General features: G+C 43.1%; 1 protein-coding gene across 1 annotated transcript in view; it reads left to right on the plus strand.

The window, feature by feature from the left end:
* The window catches only part of USP6NL (USP6 N-terminal like), a 183349-nt gene that overhangs the window by 77492 nt on the left and 85517 nt on the right, over positions 1-20340 (plus strand). Inside the window, exons 2-3 of the mRNA XM_063448231.1 lie at positions 13766-13839; positions 19231-19313. Coding sequence (XP_063304301.1) covers positions 13766-13839; positions 19231-19313 — 157 coding nt within the window. The remainder of the gene's footprint in view (positions 1-13765; positions 13840-19230; positions 19314-20340) is intronic.

Raw genomic sequence — 20340 nt, forward strand, 5'->3', positions numbered from 1 at the left:
CAGGCGAGACCTATACTGGCGGTGAGTGAAGCGGACGGCCGCCGCAACACTATCCCGCCCGACGGAGCACGACTCGTGTGAAGAGCCGGCTGGCCCGGTCCTGCTTCCCCCCCACCGGACCGGGGGGGGTGATCCCGGTCCAAATCAAGCCAGACTCCACTACCCTCGGAGACACAGATACCGGGTAACCCGCGACTAGCACACAAGATGGCGGAGGCCATGCGAGCACAGCAGGCTACCTCGAGCACAGGCCGACCAGCAGCCTTCCTGTATCCCTGCACACGGGGTAGTGCCACACGGAGTCCCTCACACCCAGAGATGCCCCTGACATATGTCACCCTACAACTGCCACACCTACGTATGCCACCGTTTAGAGGCCCGCTCACTCTTCTTCTGAGCCGGGCGCTCACAGGGGAGGATTTTTTCCCCACAGCCTGCCATACACCCAGGGAGAAGCCTGGGAAGCTCCTGCTGTTTCGGCACTGATACCTTTAGCCGAACAACCGACCGACTACTATAACGACCCGGCGGAACCCTGGGCCCACGGACCTGGAGATGGGCCCAATGGCAAAAGGCAAGAGCACCTACAAAGGCCTCAGGCCGAAGACCAGCGGCCCTAGACAGCAGGGCAGCCGCCAAAGGGAACGTGGCGTAGCGACACCCGCCCACAGCGACCGCCAACGGACCCGGGGCGCACATCAGCGGGCTGACACCTAAGACCTACAAGCCAGGAACCGGCATGGGCCAAAAGGGACTGTTCTGTGGACTAGTAATACCTGTTCTCTTTACGTCCCCCTGCAGGAACTCTCACCAACTCACGCTTTGGTTAACCTGATTATGCCACCCCTCACCGACTCTGGGTGGGCTACCATAAAGAAGCCTGCTACCACTGTTGTCTCCCTGCTTACCGCATGGTATAATGTTATCTGGGCTGCAGAGTTGCTTTTGCCAGCTATCTTAATGTGATCTTCCATATTAACGTGTCTTTAATCTGAATGTAACCTATGGTGTAATTTTACGCTGTCTCCCACTACCAGGCAGGTATAGCTCTGACATGACGACAGATCAGGGGGCTCATTATCCGATAACTGCAATTTAGCACGTAGTTTAGCCGGAACCTGCATAAAATTCTGTGTTTTCCAGCAGCCGACACGGCAGAATCTTATATGCCCTAATATACCTTCTACTGTACTACCCATAGCGTGAAATCATTACTTACAACAGCAATCGTAGTAAAGCATGTACACACATCACTCCCACATAGACACGCAGACCCAGACCAACGTTTACACTTTAAAGCGAGGACACTCAACGTAAATGTTAAAGTAATGTTCTTAATCGATCGATATCCTTTTGTATTACCTAATCAAAAAAATGTGCTCTGTTTATCTATTACCCAATGTAACATATGTTTTGAAACCTACGTATGGAATGCCGTTGGGGTACCATATGTAAGCATGTAACTACCATAAGCACTGCAAAAATAAAGATTTACCAAAAAAAAAAAAAAAAGGAAAAGGAGAGAATTCTGTCTACTTTGTATTGTACCTCAACATCATCTCTGATCACTCTGCATTCTTTCTGTGTTTCTATTCTATCTATCTTTTCATCCATTCATTTTTTGGACAATCTTTATGCATAGATTTTTTGCATGACCGTATGACACCGCATTGAGTGATAAGTGGAGTATTCTTTCTCTTACTGACATCCTTCCCATTGCCTCTGTGCTTGTTATTTTTCATTTCCATCATGTTTGACTGTTTTTAATTTTTTTCTGAAACTGAGCATTCCCCCCTCTCTGTAAGAGTTTTTTTTGTGCTTAATGAGTTGATTCTGAGTAATACATGAGGTGACCAAGATGATGCCCACTCTAGTGAGGGCTCATTTAAATACTGTTTCTGGCCCTTCTGCTAACCACCATACTATTTAAATTTTTTGGTATGGAAAGAATAGAGAAAAAAGGCTGAGAATATTACAATCTGAACACTAGTAATTCATGCATACAAAAGGTTACAAATATGCACACACTGACCCTTTTATGGAAAACTGGAGTAGACTTTTTTTTTTTTTTTTTTTTTTTTCAATTCTTTATTTTTGACGTGCAAATACATAGTACAAGCAGGCGAGAGGTGCCCCAACAGCAGTCCTCAGGCTTTTCCACGTGGAACATGTGGGGTACATGAATATCAAGCACATTTTTTTATATTGTTATCAGGCGTAAACAATTAAATTTAAACATAGAGTGAAGGTATATGAACGTTAGATCTTTGCGAAGGCCATGTTAGAAGCCACCTAGTTAGTGCATTGGAGTGTCATTAGTTTTACAAAAAGCCTCTCATTTTAACAACATATTGGACTAATCACACTGCTGTAACATACATTTTCGGTGGCATTAGATATTACTGCACATTCCAAACACATATACAAAAGGTGTCACTGGTAGGCTTCAACACAAACATAGATTTTATCATTTTATCATTAGAGTGATCATTTTATCATTAGAGTAAACATTCAGGCAATGCGTGTAAACTGTAGATATGAGTATGTTAGGCTAGGTATACCAGCTATCATATTGCGCTTAAACGATATGCTCATAATTGGGTGCTTGGTAGAAGTGCTTAGGTCGCATTGCTTAGCGGCAGGCTTAGGGAGCCATGGCCCCCACCCTGCGGTGTGCACTAGTGAGAGATGTGGGTCTGGTCTGGTGTCCCCATATAGGCTTGCCGTGTGTGCGGTAAGTGTGTGCAGATGTTTGTGGTCTGCTGGTTAGGTAGGTGGCTTTGCTCCTATCCTTTGTATGCGTGTACTGGTACGAAACCTGTCGGTTAGTGTGAGTAGGGCATTATAGAGCGATACAGTATGCTTGTGAGTGCCCTGCAGGATGAAATTAGATAAATACCAATATCAAATACTTAGTGATGCAGCAACAAGACAAATAATCAGTGCCCTGACTACAGGCTGGCAAGGTTTATACTGGAAAAAAGCAGTATTGAGACAGCAATGGGGAGAAGCATATCGACAGGGGAAAACAGAACAATAAATGAAAGTGAATGTAATGAGTGTAATCTGAGCTCAGCTGCAGTTATCATAGTCCTCTCTGCTGCAAACCTTCACCCGATGCCACTGACATGCTGGAACGGATAGTCCATTCTTTGGCCAGGTAGGATAACGCTGGTGCGCGCTGGCGGACTGTCCAGGGCCGCCGCTGTGTGGGTACAGGAAGTGGTGATCCTCCAGCCCCAGGCTGGTGAGTAGGCCGGCATCACTGTGCCACAAACCCGGTGACTTCTAGAGTCCGAGTTTCCTCCTCTTGTGGGAGTGCTGGGGGGTCTGGCGTTTCGTTGCCATTTATATCGCTGTGACCGCAGCTGCTGTGGGGGATGCTTTCGGGCTTTAGCCCTGGTGGCCTTCAGCCCAGGCGGGCTATTTGGGGTAGGGGTACTTGGCTGTGCTGTTGCTGTGCCCGAGGACACCCTCCCTGCTCCCCGCGGCTTGTGCCCCAACTCACCGGCGTGTGTCTTGGTTTGTGGCTGAGTACAAGTGCCGGGCGTGCGGGTCAGTAAAACCCTCAGGTAATGATGTTGGCGTGTGCGGCTTGCAGGTCTCCGCTGATCTTGCCGCTGGAGTACAGTTCGCAGTGTGCTCTGTGTTCGTCGGTGGTAGGCTTTTTGCTTATTCCGAGGGTGTTTGGGTTTCCGTGGCTGGCCCAGTTTGTTCGCCCTCGGGGGGTGTTGGGGGCCCCTCGGCAGGGCGCGCATAATGGTGATGGCGGGCCCAGCCTTGTGTGTGTCGCTTGGTGCTCTTTGCAGTCGATGGGGTTCCCTGCGGTGAGGTCTGTCCCCATAAGGCGCGCTTCCCCGTTGTGCTTGCTTGTGCTGGGCTGCTTTAAGTTCTAGCTTTTGCCAAAATCTCTGGAGCAGGTCGTCCAGACGCTGCTCCAGTGTTTTTTGCTGCTCTGCCGTCACTATCTCACAGCCATCCGCCGCCATCTTGAGTTTTGTGGCTTGTCCGTGTGTGCTGCGGCAGTGGGGAGAAATAGGTGAGTCAAGCTGCTTTCTCGGGACCGGGATAACCCCCGCCGGTCGTGGGGGGGGGGGGGGGGGGGGGAAGTATTTCGCTGCGGTCCCTGGTACCGTCAATGCCCCAGGGAGCGGCCGTCTCCCTGCGGCTCAGTTCCAAGTAGGCCGCAAGCCTCGTTTCATCAGGTTGGCAATGCAGGGGTTCATGAGGGGCACCAATCGATTCGGTAGCCCCCCCTGAGTAGAGGTATCGTATTGGCTTGGTCGTGGGCCGTTGTGTTCCGGCGTTATACCCCATTATCCGTCTCCAGACGTGGGAGCTCTGGTCAGACACGTCTGGGCTGCTTGCCTGCTTGGCTCCGCCCCTCGACTTTTTTTTTTTTAAAGCCAATAAAAGTTATGTAGTTATATAGTGTATATATAACAAAAAGTCATGAGGTATAACTCAAGTGTATACTAGTTGTCAGCGAATTGTCTGGTACTGTCTGAGTCTTTGACTTGCCCAAAACAGCACTGATTTGCAATGAAATGTATTAAACCTTCCTTTTCAGCTGTCGGTTCATTTGCAAAAACCTGAGGTCAGTTGTGCAGTCTGTGCTATCACAATGCAACGTGCTTACTACCACTACAGATGTGCCTTAATGTGTTTATCTTCTAGATGCCACAAAAAAGCAGTTTGCATTCAGAACGTTTAACACTCTCTTGCTTTAAAGGTGCAGCTATAAGATTTTTTTTTTTTTGTGTTTTGAGGCGTTTCATTTTTTGACTTGATTCAGCAGAAGGAGCTAGAATTTTTTAACTGTTTGATTTCCAGTTGGCAACCACTTCTCACTATATTTAGTATTCTGTTAATGTATTCCTTATATTTAACAAAAAGAAATGTGAAATTAAATGAATAAGCATACCTCCCAATAAATTTAATGTGGTTGGCGGGATCACCAGGGATGCGATATGTGTCACTTTAAATGCCCATAATGTGTGTCCAGAAAAGGGGGCCAGCTAGGCAGCCTGTCTGTGGGCAGGCCTACCCCTATTTCTGCAGAGCTGTCTGCATGATTCTGAAGGCTGGGGGCCAGCTATGTGAATGGTCATAGTGTCTGCTGCACAGTGCAAGTAATTTTAATGAACTCATTCTGTGCTGCCCAGGGACACGGGGAAACTGACCCCGAATTAGGAACTGTCCTGCCAAAAGCAGCATATTTATCATGGAAATGGGATGCTTCATCTTTGCTACCTGTCAATTACAATTGTTGCAATACAGGCCTCCATTTAATATTCTTTCCAGAAAAGTAACCATCCTTCTTCAAAGGGACTTTCTATACTATTTTGACTATTTTATGTATAACCTGTATTGCAAGCTATGTTAATCTCATTGCTGTTCTCTTTTTTTTTTTTTTAAAGTAAAGCATTTTAAAGGAAAACACTAGGTCAGGAATACAAATATAGTGTTAAAAACCCAATTAGAGCATTGAAACGCTGTAAAACTCACCTTTATTCCGAGTGCTGGCTTCGCCCCGATCTGCCTTCGTGGTTCACATCATCTGGATTGGTGATTTCCTGCAAATCCAATGCTTTTCCGAGTAAAGGAGGCAGACAGAATCAAACACTGCACTGGCCAATGAGCATCTTCTCAAAAGGATGCATTGAATCAGTGCATCTCTATGGGGAAAGTTGAACCAGGTAGCATCTATAGTGGTCGTCTGAGTGACTGCCACTGGAGGTTCCCTAGGAAGCAATATAAACATTGCCTTTTCTCTGAAAAGGCAGTGTTTACATGAATGTCAGCAGGGACAGGATATAGTCACCAGAACAACTACATTAAGCTGTAGGCAGTGGCGTACATACCGGGGTCGCAGGGGTCGCGACTGCGACCGGGCCCGGCCCACCAGGGGGCCCGGCCGCCCTGCGACCCCGGTATGTATGTCACTGGGCCAGCCTCTTCTCCTGGGGGGCCCAAGAGCCGGCCACCTCAGGGCCCCCCGAGGCTGGCCCTGCTGTCACCCGGCTGGCCGGTCCTGCAGGCGCGCGAGGGAGCACTGTCTCCTAGGTGCTTCCTCTTCAGCTCCCTCGCGCACCGCACTGATACCGGAGCCGGAAGATGACGTCATCTTCCGGCTCCGGTATCAGTGCGGCGCGCGAGGGAGCTGAAGAGGAAGCACTCAGGAGACAGTGCTCCCTCGCGCGCCTGCAGGACCGGCCAGCCTGACTGCCCGCCGGGTGACCGGCCCCCAGGAGCCCAGCAACACCACTGGACCCCAGGGAATCCCCTCAGCTCTCCCACAGGTAAGGAGGCTGGGGGGATTTAAAAAAAAGGTGTTTGTGAGTGTTAGTGTATGTTAGTGTTAGTGAGTGTGTGTGTTTGTGAGTGTGAGTGTATGTTAGTGTGTGTGAGTGTATGTTAGTGTGTGTGAGTGTATGTTAGTGTGTGTGAGTGTATGTTAGTGTGTGTGAGTGTATGTTAGTGTGTGTGAGTGTATGTTAGTGTGTGTTAGTGAGTGTGTTAGTGTGTGTGAGTGTATGTTAGTGAGTGTATGTTAGTGTGTGTTTGTGAGTGTGTGTTTGTGAGTGTGAGTGTGTGTTTGTGAGTGTGAGTGTGTGTTTGTGAGTGTGAGTGTATGTTTGTGAGTGTGAGTGTATGTTTGTGAGTGTGAGTGTATGTTTGTGAGTGTGAGTGTATGTTTGTGAGTGTGAGTGTATGTTTGTGAGTGTGAGTGTATGTTTGTGAGTGTGAGTGTATGTTTGTGAGTGTGAGTGTATGTTTGTGAGTGTGAGTGTATGTTTGTGAGTGTGAGTGTATGTTTGTGAGTGTGAGTGTATGTTAGTGTGTGTGAGTGTATGTTAGTGTGTGTGAGTGTGTGTTAGTGTGTGTGAGTGTGTGTGAGTGAGTGTGTTAGTGTGTGTGAGTGTATGTTAGTGTGTGTGAGTGTATGTTAGTGTGTGTTTGTGAGTGTGAGTGTGTGTTTGTGAGTGTATGTTTGTGAGTGTGAGTGTGTGTGTTTGTATGTTAGTGTGTGTTTGTATGTTAGTGTGTGTTTGTATGTTAGTGTGTGTTTGTATGTTAGTGTGTGTTTGTATGTTAGTGTGTGTTTGTATGTTAGTGTGTGAGTGTATGTTAGTGTGTGTGAGTGTATGTTAGTGTGTGTGAGTGTATGTTAGTGTGTGAGTGTATGTTAGTGTGTGAGTGTATGTTAGTGTGTGAGTGTATGTTAGTGTGTTTGTGAGTGTTAGTGTGTGTTAGTGTTAGATTGTGTGTGTTAGTGTGTTAGTCTTAGAGTGTGTGTGTGTGTTAGAGTGTGTTAGTGTGTGTGTCTGTTACTGAGTATGTTTGTGTGCATCTGTTAGTGAGTGTGTATGTATGTCTGTCACTGAGTGTGTGTCTGTCAGTAAATGTGTGCGTCTGTTCATGAGAGTGTGTGTGTCTTAAGCACTTACCTTTCTCCAGCGCCGGACTCCCTTGGCGCTGGGAATCTCTCCGCCCCGATCCGCCTCTCAGCTCCGAATGCGCATGCGTGGCAAGAGCCACGCTCGCATTCAAACCGCCCATAGGAAAGCATTATTCAATGCTTTCCTATGGACGTTCAGCGTCTTCTCACTGTGATTCTCACAGTGAGAATCGCAGAAAATCCTCTAGCGGCTGTCAATGAGACAGCCGCTAGAGGCTGGATTAACCCTCAGTGAAACATAGCCGTTTCTCTGAAACGGCTATGTTTTCAGCTGCAGTTTTAAAACTAGAGACCTGGCACCCAGACCACTTCATTGAGCTGATGTGATCTGGGTGTCTGTAGTGGTCCTTTAAGTGTATGTGTTTATGCATGCACTTGCGTACATACCGCGGTCACACAGGTCGCAGCCCTGCGACCCGGTGCCCGCCGCCATGTGTTGCGGACCCAGCCCGCACAGAGTAAGCGCGCGGGGGGGCCCACGGATCAGTTTTCGCACCGGGGCCCCATGGGTTGTGTGTACGCCACTGGCTGTAGGTATTCTGTTAACTGACGTATTCCTTTAACCGGAACGTAGATAGTGCACCTTCAGCTGTTGCATGGCTCGGTAGTGAAGGCGACCCAGGTAAATGGCTTGTATGGAGGCGGAGCGTATTCCCAAGAATTGTGCGAGGAGACAGAGTTGGTTGTGATCCATATTCAGCATCTTCCGAATCTCCTTGCACATAGCGGCTATCTTTTTGAGGGGTAGCCGAAGCATGCATGAGGTGGAATCTATTTCGAACTCCAAAAATCGGATTATTTGCGATGGTTTCTTTGCTGACTTTTCTTGATTTACCACGAAATCCAGTGATTCGATGAAGTCTACTACATAGTTTGTTTGCGATCATAGTCGTGAAACTGTGTCGCAGAGGAGGAGCAAATCATATCCATAGTGAGCGTAGCCGGGCCATGACCGGTTTCAGCAGCTTTGTGAAGCACCATGGGGCTGAGCTGAGTCCGAAAGGTAGGCAGGTGAATTGGCATGCCCGGCTGTGCCAACAAAGCGTTGGAATCTTCGGCATGATTGCTCTATAGGTACTGACAGGTGTCTTTGAGGTCCAATCAGGTGAACCAGTCATTCAGGAGCAGATTTTGAAGTAGATGGATCCCTTCCATCTTTAAATGGTGGTATACTATGAAAGAATCGAGCTGTTGTAGGTTGATGACCAGCCAGAAATCCCCTGTTTTCTTCTGCACCAGGAAAATGTTGCTGAAGAAACCGCGTTCGTTCGGTGCATATTGAACGGCGCCTTTGGCATAGAGTTCGGATCTTCTGTCGATCAAGGCCTCTGTGTGTGGCCAGAGAACCGCGTCCAGTATTAAACTACTCAAAATAGTTTAACATTGAATGGCGGTACAGTGCTGGGGCTAAAGTCACTATAACCAATAAATTAGAAGAGATGGTTATAGTGCCTAGTGTCCCTTTACAAAAAATACATTACAGGGTAGCAGCAGTGTTTTAGTTAATGCAAATTTCCCTATGCAGTTCCTAGGTGCTGTCTTCCTGAAATTCATGTGAATCAGCAAGTATCTAATAAGTATCATTATCTCCTATCTTTAAAATAAAAACAAATCTACACACTGTGATGTCCTGTGATTAGAAACATTCACATCTATGATGAAATGCCAGGCTTGTGCAACAGTAGAGCTTTAAATTTACTAAAGAATCCATGGAAACTAAAATAATGGCAGATTAGCACTGGCAATAGTAAACATAGAAACATTGTGCATGCTTTAACACATGTATTAGTATGTAAACCTATCTTGCATACCATTTCCAAAGTTCTTACTTTCCCCCTAAAACAATTAAATAACATAAAAATAGGCATTTGAATATACATGCACATTTATTTGTGCAAAGCTGTATTTTGAGTGTTTTTTTTTTCAGAACAGATTGGTTACTTTTGTCCTTGTTAGTTTCAGTTCATTTTTTGATAACCAATTTGCTGGTACACTAAAGAGCCACTCCAAAATAGTATAATTGATTCTTCTTCTTTTTTTAACCATATAAGGGGATAATTATCACCTAGGTGAAATATGATGTAATCAACAATGCTCTTAGTTTTTCCTGAGGCTTCTTCCTGCTCATATTATTGCCTGTTTTGTCTTAAGTTTTATTCAGTTTTTTGGGGGGAAGTGATTCATTCAACAATGTGTAACATAAACAACGCAACCCAGTCTTATGTGACTGTATGTTTTTTAAGCTCCTTGGTGGCATGCCTGTTTGCTCTGTGCCTTTTTAAACATAACGTTTTCAAAAGGTCTGGTAGACTGATATTAATCTGAATTTAATGTAAAGACAGAGGAAACTAGAAAAACTGCATTTATGAAATGTTGTGAAAATTTGTGTATAGTTGCAAAAGTGGTTTATTTACCCTAGGAACGAGTGGAATTAGTAGGTGTATTCCACTCGCTTAACAAATTTGCCCCACTTTTTCAGTCTCCAAACTTTCTCAAATCTCTACACTTGTTATTTAAAATGTTGCTCATTTAATGTAATGCAAAGTACAAACAATCCTTGATGTAGAATGTTTGCTTGTGTAAAATGTTTTTTAGTGTGTGAGGTCATTGGCATCATTTGCGTACTCGTAGAGGGGCAAAATAACCCCCCACCATCCCCCCAAAATATTTTCAATTATTTAAAATGTTTGCAATTTTAAGGAACAGTCATCGTTTAGCTCTTTGGATTTCTTAACCCGGATGTGTGAATCAGGAAGTTAGACCCATTTGCTAGAACTGTTATTATTCTGAACTTTAATCTTGAGTGCATAAACCCTAGAACCAGCCTATGATGTCAGTTTCGTTATAATATTCATAATAGTCCACCACGGAGGGTGGAAGTGTTGGTGTGGATGTGTGGTGCTAAGATACAGCCCCTTAAGGACGGTGGGCGTAATATACCGTCTTTGGGGACCTGGTCTTAAACACTGCTAGGCAGCATAGTACGTCCACGCAGTCCTTCCCACTTACCTGGTCACTGGCGATCCCCCGCTGGCGATCGCGATGGAGGGACTTGCCTGGCATTCCATGCAGTCCCCCTGCGGCTGATCCGGCCCTCCCGGGCCAGGTGATGGCAATGAGGCAGCGATCACATGGATGGAATAGCTGTCCAAAGTGTTTTTACTGTTTGTGACTAAATGACTACTTAAGACTGGACATACCCCATTTGTAATACCTTGGTTTGTCTTCTTTTGCAAATGGTATGCTATCATGTGGGTAATTTTCATTCCTGGGTTACCATTTGGTCTCAAAGGCAACTAAACCAGTCTGGCAAATTTCAATGTGTATAAACTGAAAAATGTAACTTGTTATATTGGACCCTGTAACTTTCGAAAACACCATAAAACCTCTACATGGGGGTACTGTTTTACTTGTGACACATCACTGAATACAAATATGTGTACTTTATTGCAATAACGGCTAACCGCATTATGTCATTCACAGTTAAAATGCCATACATAACTAAAAAATTTTTTTTACATTGTTTTATATTTTATTCATTATATTGTTTCATATATAAATATTTGATATGAAATGAAAGCCCTGTTTCTCCTGAACAAAATGATATAAGTGTGGGTGCATTCAATATGAAAGAGGTGAATTCTCGTTGAACAGACAGACATATAGCTCAAATTCAAAGTTTTGTTTACGTTTTGTTTTGATCACAACTTGTACAACTGCCTCAGTCCTAAAGGGGTCAAAATCCATTCGGGTGGCGTACAGAACCAAAATTCTGAGAAATATGTCAGTGTTTAAAAAATTTCCAGACCTAACTGTGTGTATGTGTACATATACATTCTTATTTTCAAAATAGATTTTGCAACCTGGATGTGATGCATTTAAATGTATGTCTTTAGAAGAGAGATTTTATGGGGGGCGGGCCTGACTGCCATGGTGGAAAGACGTGATGGTTTAAGTTCCTCACTAATAGTGGCAATACAAGCAGTTTCCAGCTTTGTTGAAAAGCGCTCAATCTCACCCTAATTCAGCAACATACCTGTCTCTTGACCTGACTGCAAGGGAACCTCGACAGAAGCTAATCTTAGGCACGATCTGGACCATGCGACCTACAGTGTGCCGGGTGGGACAAACGGCCGCCATCCCAGACGGAAATTGCCCACTGGCTTTCCTCGGGTTCCCCCCCCCACCACCACCTTTGGACTGGCGGGGGTGATTCTGGTCCATCAATGGCAAGCTACCCTGACTTACTGGGAGCAGAGGGTGAAGCTACAGGAAACTTCAGGCGACCCACCAAGCATGGTGGAGGCAGCGTTGTGCCCCGACATCGTCAAGGAACAACCAGACATCATGGCTCGGCTGAACAGAGCTTTTGAAAACTTCTGGCGGAGCCTAGAGGAGATGATGCATCAGCATGCCCTATGGCACTCGACTAGCCACTCTCCTTCACGGTCGAGTCTGAACACGAGACAGACATCCGTGGCCCGGACTAAGTGGGGGCCCCAAGATGGCAGCGAGGCGGGAATCTCTCAACTCTCAGTCTGAAGGCAGCACGCCAACGGAAACCAATCCGAGCCAGCGCTGGGACTTTTAAAGCACCTGAGGTGTGTCTGATGTGGCCCAAAGCCAAATTACATGCTAAGCTTGAGCAGCTACGGTATGTCTTGGCCATTTCCACTGAACTGACCTGTTTCTTTTCAGTGCTTGCGACCCTGTTGTGTTGGCCGCTGTTGTGGAAAAGTGCTTTGCCCATAATAGGCATTGGATGAAACAGATTCACAGACAGGGCACTGCAGGGCTCCCAGCCACTCACTTTTTTCCTCTACATGGAAACGGATTGGGGACTTCTATGCACCACTGTCTAATCTTAAGTGTTAATTTTATTGACCCTCTGTAGGCCTTCACCTTGGATGTATTACAGGTGGTACTCATTTAGCGACCTACCTGTTTTATGACCAGGCGTAAGTGTGAGCCGTTGTGGGGATTCCCTGCTCTGGTGCGCATGTCTATGTTCGGGGAAACTTCCCCGAACATAGACAAACGCACTAGAGCAGGGAATCCCTCTTATCTATTTTCGGTGAAAATTCCCTGAACATAGATGAACGGAGCAGAGAAGGGAATCCCTTAACTCCTCATTTACCAACCAATTTGTTCTACGACCGGGTCGTAGGAACAGAACCTGGTCGGTAAGTGAGGAGTGTCTGTATTCCCTAACCATCCCAGGGTTTATCAGGGGACTCAATCCACTTAGTTAAGTGTTGTTACTCCAGGTTCCTTAACACTCTCTTCCTTTTTGGTTCAATCATAAGAACACAGCATGTCTATGCACTGTTGCAATGTTATACCACGTCTATTAAAGAGCACGTTCCCTTTACCTTCTCATTTAAAAAAAAAAAAGTGTGCTGTAGTAGATCTATATATTCATATTAACTCAATGCTGTTTCTCAACTGTACATTGATACAAAAAGATCACTCCTGTGTGGCAGCAACGGCCACATTACACATCAGCCATCTTACATACAGTAAATACCAAAGAAAAAGTTACCCGCGCTCTCTCCTGAATCCCTATGTATATTTAAACAGATGGAGGTCATTTAGTTACTCCAATGGCCATTAATATACTGTGGTTGTTGCTGCCGCCCAGGTGTCTCTTCAGAGATCTCTTTGCCAGAACATCAAAGAAGCAAGGTAAAGGGTCGGTGTAGGACCCTCCTAGGGGGGGTCTACCTTGATGTTGGCAGGCGGGCATTCTTTCCAGTGGCCATTGGAGTAACTAAATATATATAGGGAATCAGGAGAGAGTGCAGGTAACTTTTTCTTTGGTATTCAACTGTATATTACACGTTATCGACCAGCACAACAAAAATAAAGAATACAAAAAAAAAGGCGTGTGTGAGATTTATTTTTTTTTATTTATTTTATATTCTAAAATCTTTCCTAGACTTATTTCCATGCATCACATCCAATATGCCAAATTCCTTTTGAAAATGTTTATCACAGTGCACGCAGTATGTGCAATATAATCTTAAACCATTAGTTAGCAGATGTTTCTTTTTTAGCACAATGTGCTGTCTATTCCTAATTTAGATGTTTAATGTTCTCACGTGCTGCCACATTTGTTCTGCAAAGCTCCATAATCTCAGATGTCACCATCTATCCATGTATTTGTTTTTGTTATTTAACGAGCTATGTTTTGATTTTGTCAAAATGTATTTATTTGTGTTGTCATTTTTCATGGCAACAAAGTGTTTATCGTACACTAAGTTTACAGCACAGGAGCCTGATATTTTACTTCTTATTCTGCAGATCCAGAGTCAGAACAGGATGTGGCTATTAGATCTGCTCAAGAACGAGCGGACATAGTTGCCAAGTATGACAAGGTGAGTTGCATTTTTTTCAATAATATTTTAAAAAGCTTATTGGTTTAGTTCCAAGATGATGCGTCATTCAGAAGGCACCAATGATTTGGATGGTGCCTGGGATATCCCAGGCACCATGACATCCATAAAAATGGATGTCAATACAGCCTGTAATTTATTGGCCGAGAGTGCCCTTGGCCAATAAATAGACAACTGTGCAAGATATAGACACACAGAGTTCCAGGTAATAAATAAAAGGTACTGGAGGTTGAGTTACACATCTGGCAACGATATAAAATATCTAAATATGTCCAACTTTTCATACTGAAATGCATCCTAAGATCCAAAGTAAATTCCACCTCCGTATCTTATATTGGAAATATACGGCTCAGTAAATAAGTGTCATTAAAGGGACACTCCAGGCACCCAGACCACTGCTGCCCATTGGAATTGTCTGGGTGCTAACTCCCACTACTCTTAACCCTGCAAGTGTAATTATTGTAGTTTTTTATAAACTGCAATAATTACCTTGCAAGGTTAACTCCACCTCTAGTGGCTGTCTACTAGACAGCCACTAGAGGGCACTTCCGTGTCTATAGCACAGGAAACCTGTGCTAGAGCGTCGCTGGACGTCCTCCTGCTGTAGGAGGACCTCCAGCGTCGCTCAATTCCCCATAGGAAAGCATTGAAAAGCATTTTCAATGCTTTCCTATGGAGAACTCTAATGGGTGCCGCGCATGCGCATTAGGATTCCTCAGCCGTCAGGAGGGATCAGTCTCGCCCACTGGCTGACTTAATCACTGGGAGGAGCGGCGGCGAGCAGAAACCACCGCTGAGGGACATTGGCTGGGTTTCAGGTAAGTGACCTGAAGGGGTTTTACCCCTTCAGCTACCGGGGGATGGGTGGTGGGAGGGAGAGAGGACCTGCAGTGCCAGGAAAATGTATTGTTTCCCTTTAATTGTGAAAAATGGGATCAACACTATCACCGAAGCATCATTTTTTATCACAAACTTTCTAGAGAACCCAATGAGGCCAGTAGCATGGAGCGATTGCTACAAAATCTAAATGTTACCATATAGTTGTAGGATCTTTCTGTTACAATCCAACTTTCAGATACTTTCCACAATCTATAATTGGTTAGCATATATTGCCTACGTTGTACTTTAGATGATGATGATTATTACTTACAGTTTGAAGGTGATAACATAAAAGGTTTTACAATCCTCACTTCCTGAAGAGAGAGGCCACTACGTAGGAGTATCTTTAGAGGTAAGTATGTAGCCAAGATTCGTGTTGTAATGAAATGTGATCTATGACCCTACATCAGGTATGAAAATATTTAAAAACGTGTTCATATTTTCATACACTGGTCTACGGCATAAATAAAACATCCATGTCATTTTTTTGCACTTGTCAAAGCCTCAGTGTTTATCAGTTAACTAAAAAATCAAGCTGTAGTAACACTAAAGTTGGAGTGGAGATAAAGTACATACACCAAGGGTCAACAATCTGATTGCCATTCAATATGAACGTACAGGGACATATTTAAATTTATGGGAACCCCTTAATGGAGTGAAAAAGTCCTTTTGTAGGATTTTCAAGATTTACAACATGCCATTCCCTGTTCAGATAACTCTCTCTACAGGAGTACATTCTATTGTTAAATTCCACCTATTAAATTATCTCAAATGCTCCACCTAATAAATTATCTCCTATGGTCTCTTAGGACTTAGTCCAGACCTAACCCACATATCATTATGTAGCTACCACTGTCCCTTTCTCCAATATGTAAACCGTTCTGCAGACTAAATCAGATCCAGAAAGAATAAAAGGTCCACATCATTCTAAACAACCCCAAAGGAAATTACAAATGAAAGGTGCATATTCAAAACCTTTATTAAGGCCTAAGGGAGAGAGTGTTTTAAGACCATAAATCCAAAAACACTCTCTCTAACAATGTTTTTATTTTTTTTTTGTCAAGATTGCCCTTACTTTGCCTACACCTATAGGCGTAGTTGCATGGGCAGCACTGTTTTAATCCCACTATTGAATCAACTATCCTACATTTAACCAATCCCATACAACATTATTTTTGTACCATTTATGGTACTTCACTGGTTGAGCATGATAGGAGTTACAATACTTACGAGTCCTGTATCTGCTTAATAGTTGCTAATTGCATTACTATGCCGCAGGCAGGTGTGATTTAAGTCCATTTCTAGATGGGGATTGTAATTTACACATATGTATAGAGGATACGCGTTGCTGTATTATTTTTGGCAGTACCCCTACCTTGCCTACTCCCATATGGGGAAGTCCTATGTCTTGGAATAAACAGCAAAGTTTTGTATCAATGTATTGTGGGCATGTGTGAATAAAGCCTGATAATACATTGAAGTGGGTACAATTCGGATACTTTTTGGCTACATTTTACACACTACTTTTAGTGCAATTATTCACGCAGCCCTATATAGATATATTCATACTTGACTGTGGGATTTTCACTATTGGGTAGGGGATCTTATTTATAGGTTACCACCTTGATTTTTGTTTAAAATACTTAGGATAGCTTGGTAATATCCAGACTGACAAGTCACCAAGGTTTGTCTGTCTTGGGTGATTTTTGTATATATCTTTCATGTTTTGTATTTATTTTTAAATGTTTGACAGTGCATGACTAGATATCTTATACAGTGAATGTTTAGTATAACATAAGTATGCAATACAGTATGCAATACAGTGGAATGGCTATACATGTTCCAATGGCTAACAGCATCAACTGTCAAGACTTTAGATTTATGAGGGTACTTCACAGACAGAAAGTTAAACTTCACACAGCCCAGCGAAAAGTCGTAAAACCTTGGCTAACAGTTAGATCCACTGAGTAACCCTTTCAATGCTGGCTAGATCCTCCTAGGCATATAATATCCTATTCTCATGTAATTTTCAATTAAAATAACATTCAAACCAGCTCATTAATAATTTCCTGGAACCATCCAATAAGAATAATCTACCAGATTCTATAAGCCGAATTTTAATTTGCCTAAAAATATATCTTAACTTATTTAGAGCAAATAAATACACCTGGATAAAATCATCGGTATGCTAACACGTGATATCACATTAATACCGTATTTATTCGAGTATAACGCGCACACGTGTATAACGCGCACCCCTAATTTTCGATTAAAAATCGGTATAACATTTTATACCGATTTTTAATCTAAAATTAGGGTGCTTGTTATACTCGAATAAATATGCTCCGATAATACCGACCGCCGGGCTCATTACAAGCCCGGCGGTCCTGGGGGGGCGGGCAGCAATCGTTTACTTACCTCCGTGCAGCTCCTCCAGCTTCCCAGTATAAATCTTGCGAGACCCGCGGCCAGCTATGACGTCAGAGCTGGCCGTGGGTCTCACGAGATTTACACTGGGAAGCTGGAGGAGCTGCACGGAGGTGAGTAAACTCTTGCTGCCCGCCCCCCCCCAGGACCGCCGGGCTTGTAATGAGCCCGGCAGTCCTGGGAGGTATAATCGGAGCACCCACTCGAATATTTATTAGAGTATAACGCGCACCCCTAATTTTAAATTAAAAATCGGTGCAAAATTTTGCACGTTATACTCGAATAAATACGGTATATAATTATTCTTAATTCCTCCTGCAGAATGGAATGTTTATTACTATATATTCTTTAGTTAACTAAGATTTCTATTGAAATCTGACCGTGATTTATCCAGTCATATATCATGCTATTAGATTTTAATGAATTTAGATTAATTAAATAAAACCAGCATAATTACCAGTTACGTAGATATTCTCATCAGATGAGTAGGTAGTCCCAGGAACTTGAATGGTTGTATGGAGGTATGTAAGTAATAGTAAAAAGTAAGTGTCAAGGAGTGTTTCTTGAGTTGGGTCCAAGAGAGTTTGAGAGATGAGTTAGTCCCAGAGTGAATATCTGTCATGGATCTCTCTGCATGTCCGAATCTAAAAGCCCAAACTAACTAACCTCTCTCTTCCCTTTGTCCTAACTTTTAAAGGGCCAGACTCCCTGTACGTCATTAGTTGATTAGGCCAATTGGAAACTGAAGGTGTGGTCAACCTGCAGATTGCAATTTAGGTATTTGGTCCATAGAGGGCAGTCTCGCCTCACTAAACCTTCCTATCCAGGAAAGAATTAACTTTTCCTGATGACGATTTTGACGTCATTTGGCTTATCTAAAATGACTACCATAACTTAAATTTGCTGTCAGTTCAAAGCGTTTGCCTCAGTTTTTGTGGCAACGACTTTGATCGTAATTTCTAGAATTGACATGTCTAAACTCAATTTCACCCCTTACTTACAATGGGACCTTGTAAAATTTAGAAAGTAAAATTATTTATTTAGTCTTCTCTGTCACTAGTGTCTGTGTTTAAAATTATTTCTATTCTATTAACATTTAAACAGAGCATTCCATCCCCCTGCTTCATTGCTTATCACTTGGCTTGTTTATATAATGCATTCCTTAGCTCAGGCTCAGTGGTCAGTTATAGAAAGCAAGAAAATTTGATGTACCTTTGTTAGCCTGAAATCCAAAATGGAGTCCTCTCTGTTCTGAGTGACTCAGGCAATATACACTTTTAATTTCTATTGTAGCACAAAATGTTTGCCGATATAAATATCCTGACAGGTCATATAATTAAACATTGTGGGAGAGAAGTGATCCATGTGCCCTCACTGCATCCACTATGCATTAGTTTCTACCTCTTTGTTGATTGAGCAATATGTAGACAATATGCTGTGCTCTACTTAGTAAAGTGGCCATATATACATTTCAGAAACCATAAAATCATGCTTACATGACAATAATTAGTCTGTAAAGAATGTCATTGGGACAAAAAGCCACCGAAAAAAGTCACAACTTTGACTAAGAAAAGTCACTTTTTATTTAAATACCATGAATAAATAATTTTAAAACCTATATTAACCTTCAATTCATGACCTTCAGATGCTTGTACCATTTTTACATGAGGCACTACACAAATGCGAAAAAGATTGATTCATTTTGTTAAGTAAAGTAATGAAACAAAAATGTGTCAGTCATTTAGAGATACAACTGTACAAGTAAAGTAAAAAAAAAAAAAACCTTGCATAAAATTCTGCATTATGTATATTCAGTTTTTTTGTAATGTTGTCACGTACCGCTCTCTACTGTTTTAACAAAGAAATCCATCTGCTGATATTAGCACAGGGTAGGGGTATGGTTCCTTATTTCTATGATTTAAAAAAAAGAAAAAAAAAAGAGAAATTTCCCATGTCGTCATGACACTATTTGGTACTTGATCAGTAAGGTCTAATTTGACTCTTAACTTTCATGTTTTCTGCATGTGTGCAGTTTATTTTATTTGTTTTATGTTTGTCTCACTTCAGGGACGTGATGGAGCAAAGATTGAACCCTGGGAAGATGCAGACTATCTTGTTTATAAGGTTACTGATAGGTTTGGCTTTTTACAGTAAGTATCTTAATTTCACATTTTGCGAGGCTATGCAATTAACGCAGTTCATATATTAAAATTATTATTTATCAGCTTGGTAAAATATTGACTGCTTGTATTTTTAATAAAACTTATTACTTCAAAATTGAATTTGTGGAGCTTCGAATGGGTTGCATGCTGATTTCTAGTTATTAAAATGCCATTTGCTTTAATGTCTGTCATTTTAAAATTTAATTATGTTGCTTGGGGAAATAAAACATTTGCTGCATTCAGTGCTGAAAATGAAGATAAACGGCATGTTTTTTGAGAGCTTGAAAACAAATATTGTAGTATAAATCCTCTATATGAAAATGGATTTGTTAAATGCAAAATATATTTGGTTGCTTTGAGAGCAGTGTACCAATGGCAGAATTTGCAACATCCAGTTCATCAGGTGATTTTGGTTACTTAAAATTGACACCTTCAATTTGCCTGGAGGTCATAATTTTTAGTATAGCAATATTAAAGAGAGATCATGCAAGTTTGCATCAAATGGTTATCAAGCAAAGCTGTCTGACAGAGATATGAAAGCGACATGGTCATCCCCCATGAAAAATTACCGTATATACTTGAGTATAAGCCGAGTTTTTTAGCACATTTTTTGTGCTAAAAAAACCCAACTCGGCTTATACTCGAGTCAATAGTCTGTATTATGGCAATTTGCATTGCCATAATACAGACCGGGGGAGAGGGGTGCTGTCAGAGCTGTAACTTACCTGTCCTGCAGCTCCTGTCAGCTCTCTCCTTCTCCGCGCCGTCTGTTCAGCACCTCGGTTCAGCTCTCGCGACACTTACACTGTGAGCTGACAGAGGGAGCTGCACGGACGGCGCGGAGGAGGAGAGAGCTGACAGGAGCTGCAGGACAGGTAAGTTACAGCTCTGCCAGCCCCCCCTTCCCCCCCACTGAACTGCCAATGCTGGACCACCAGGGAAGGAGAGCCCCCCTCCCTGCCATGTATCAAGCAGGGAGGGGGGACGAAAAAAATAATAATTAGTAATAATAAAA

The sequence above is a fragment of the Pelobates fuscus genome, chromosome 3 (assembly GCF_036172605.1).
Source record: "Pelobates fuscus isolate aPelFus1 chromosome 3, aPelFus1.pri, whole genome shotgun sequence".
In the NCBI taxonomy this organism is placed as follows: domain Eukaryota; kingdom Metazoa; phylum Chordata; class Amphibia; order Anura; family Pelobatidae; genus Pelobates; species Pelobates fuscus.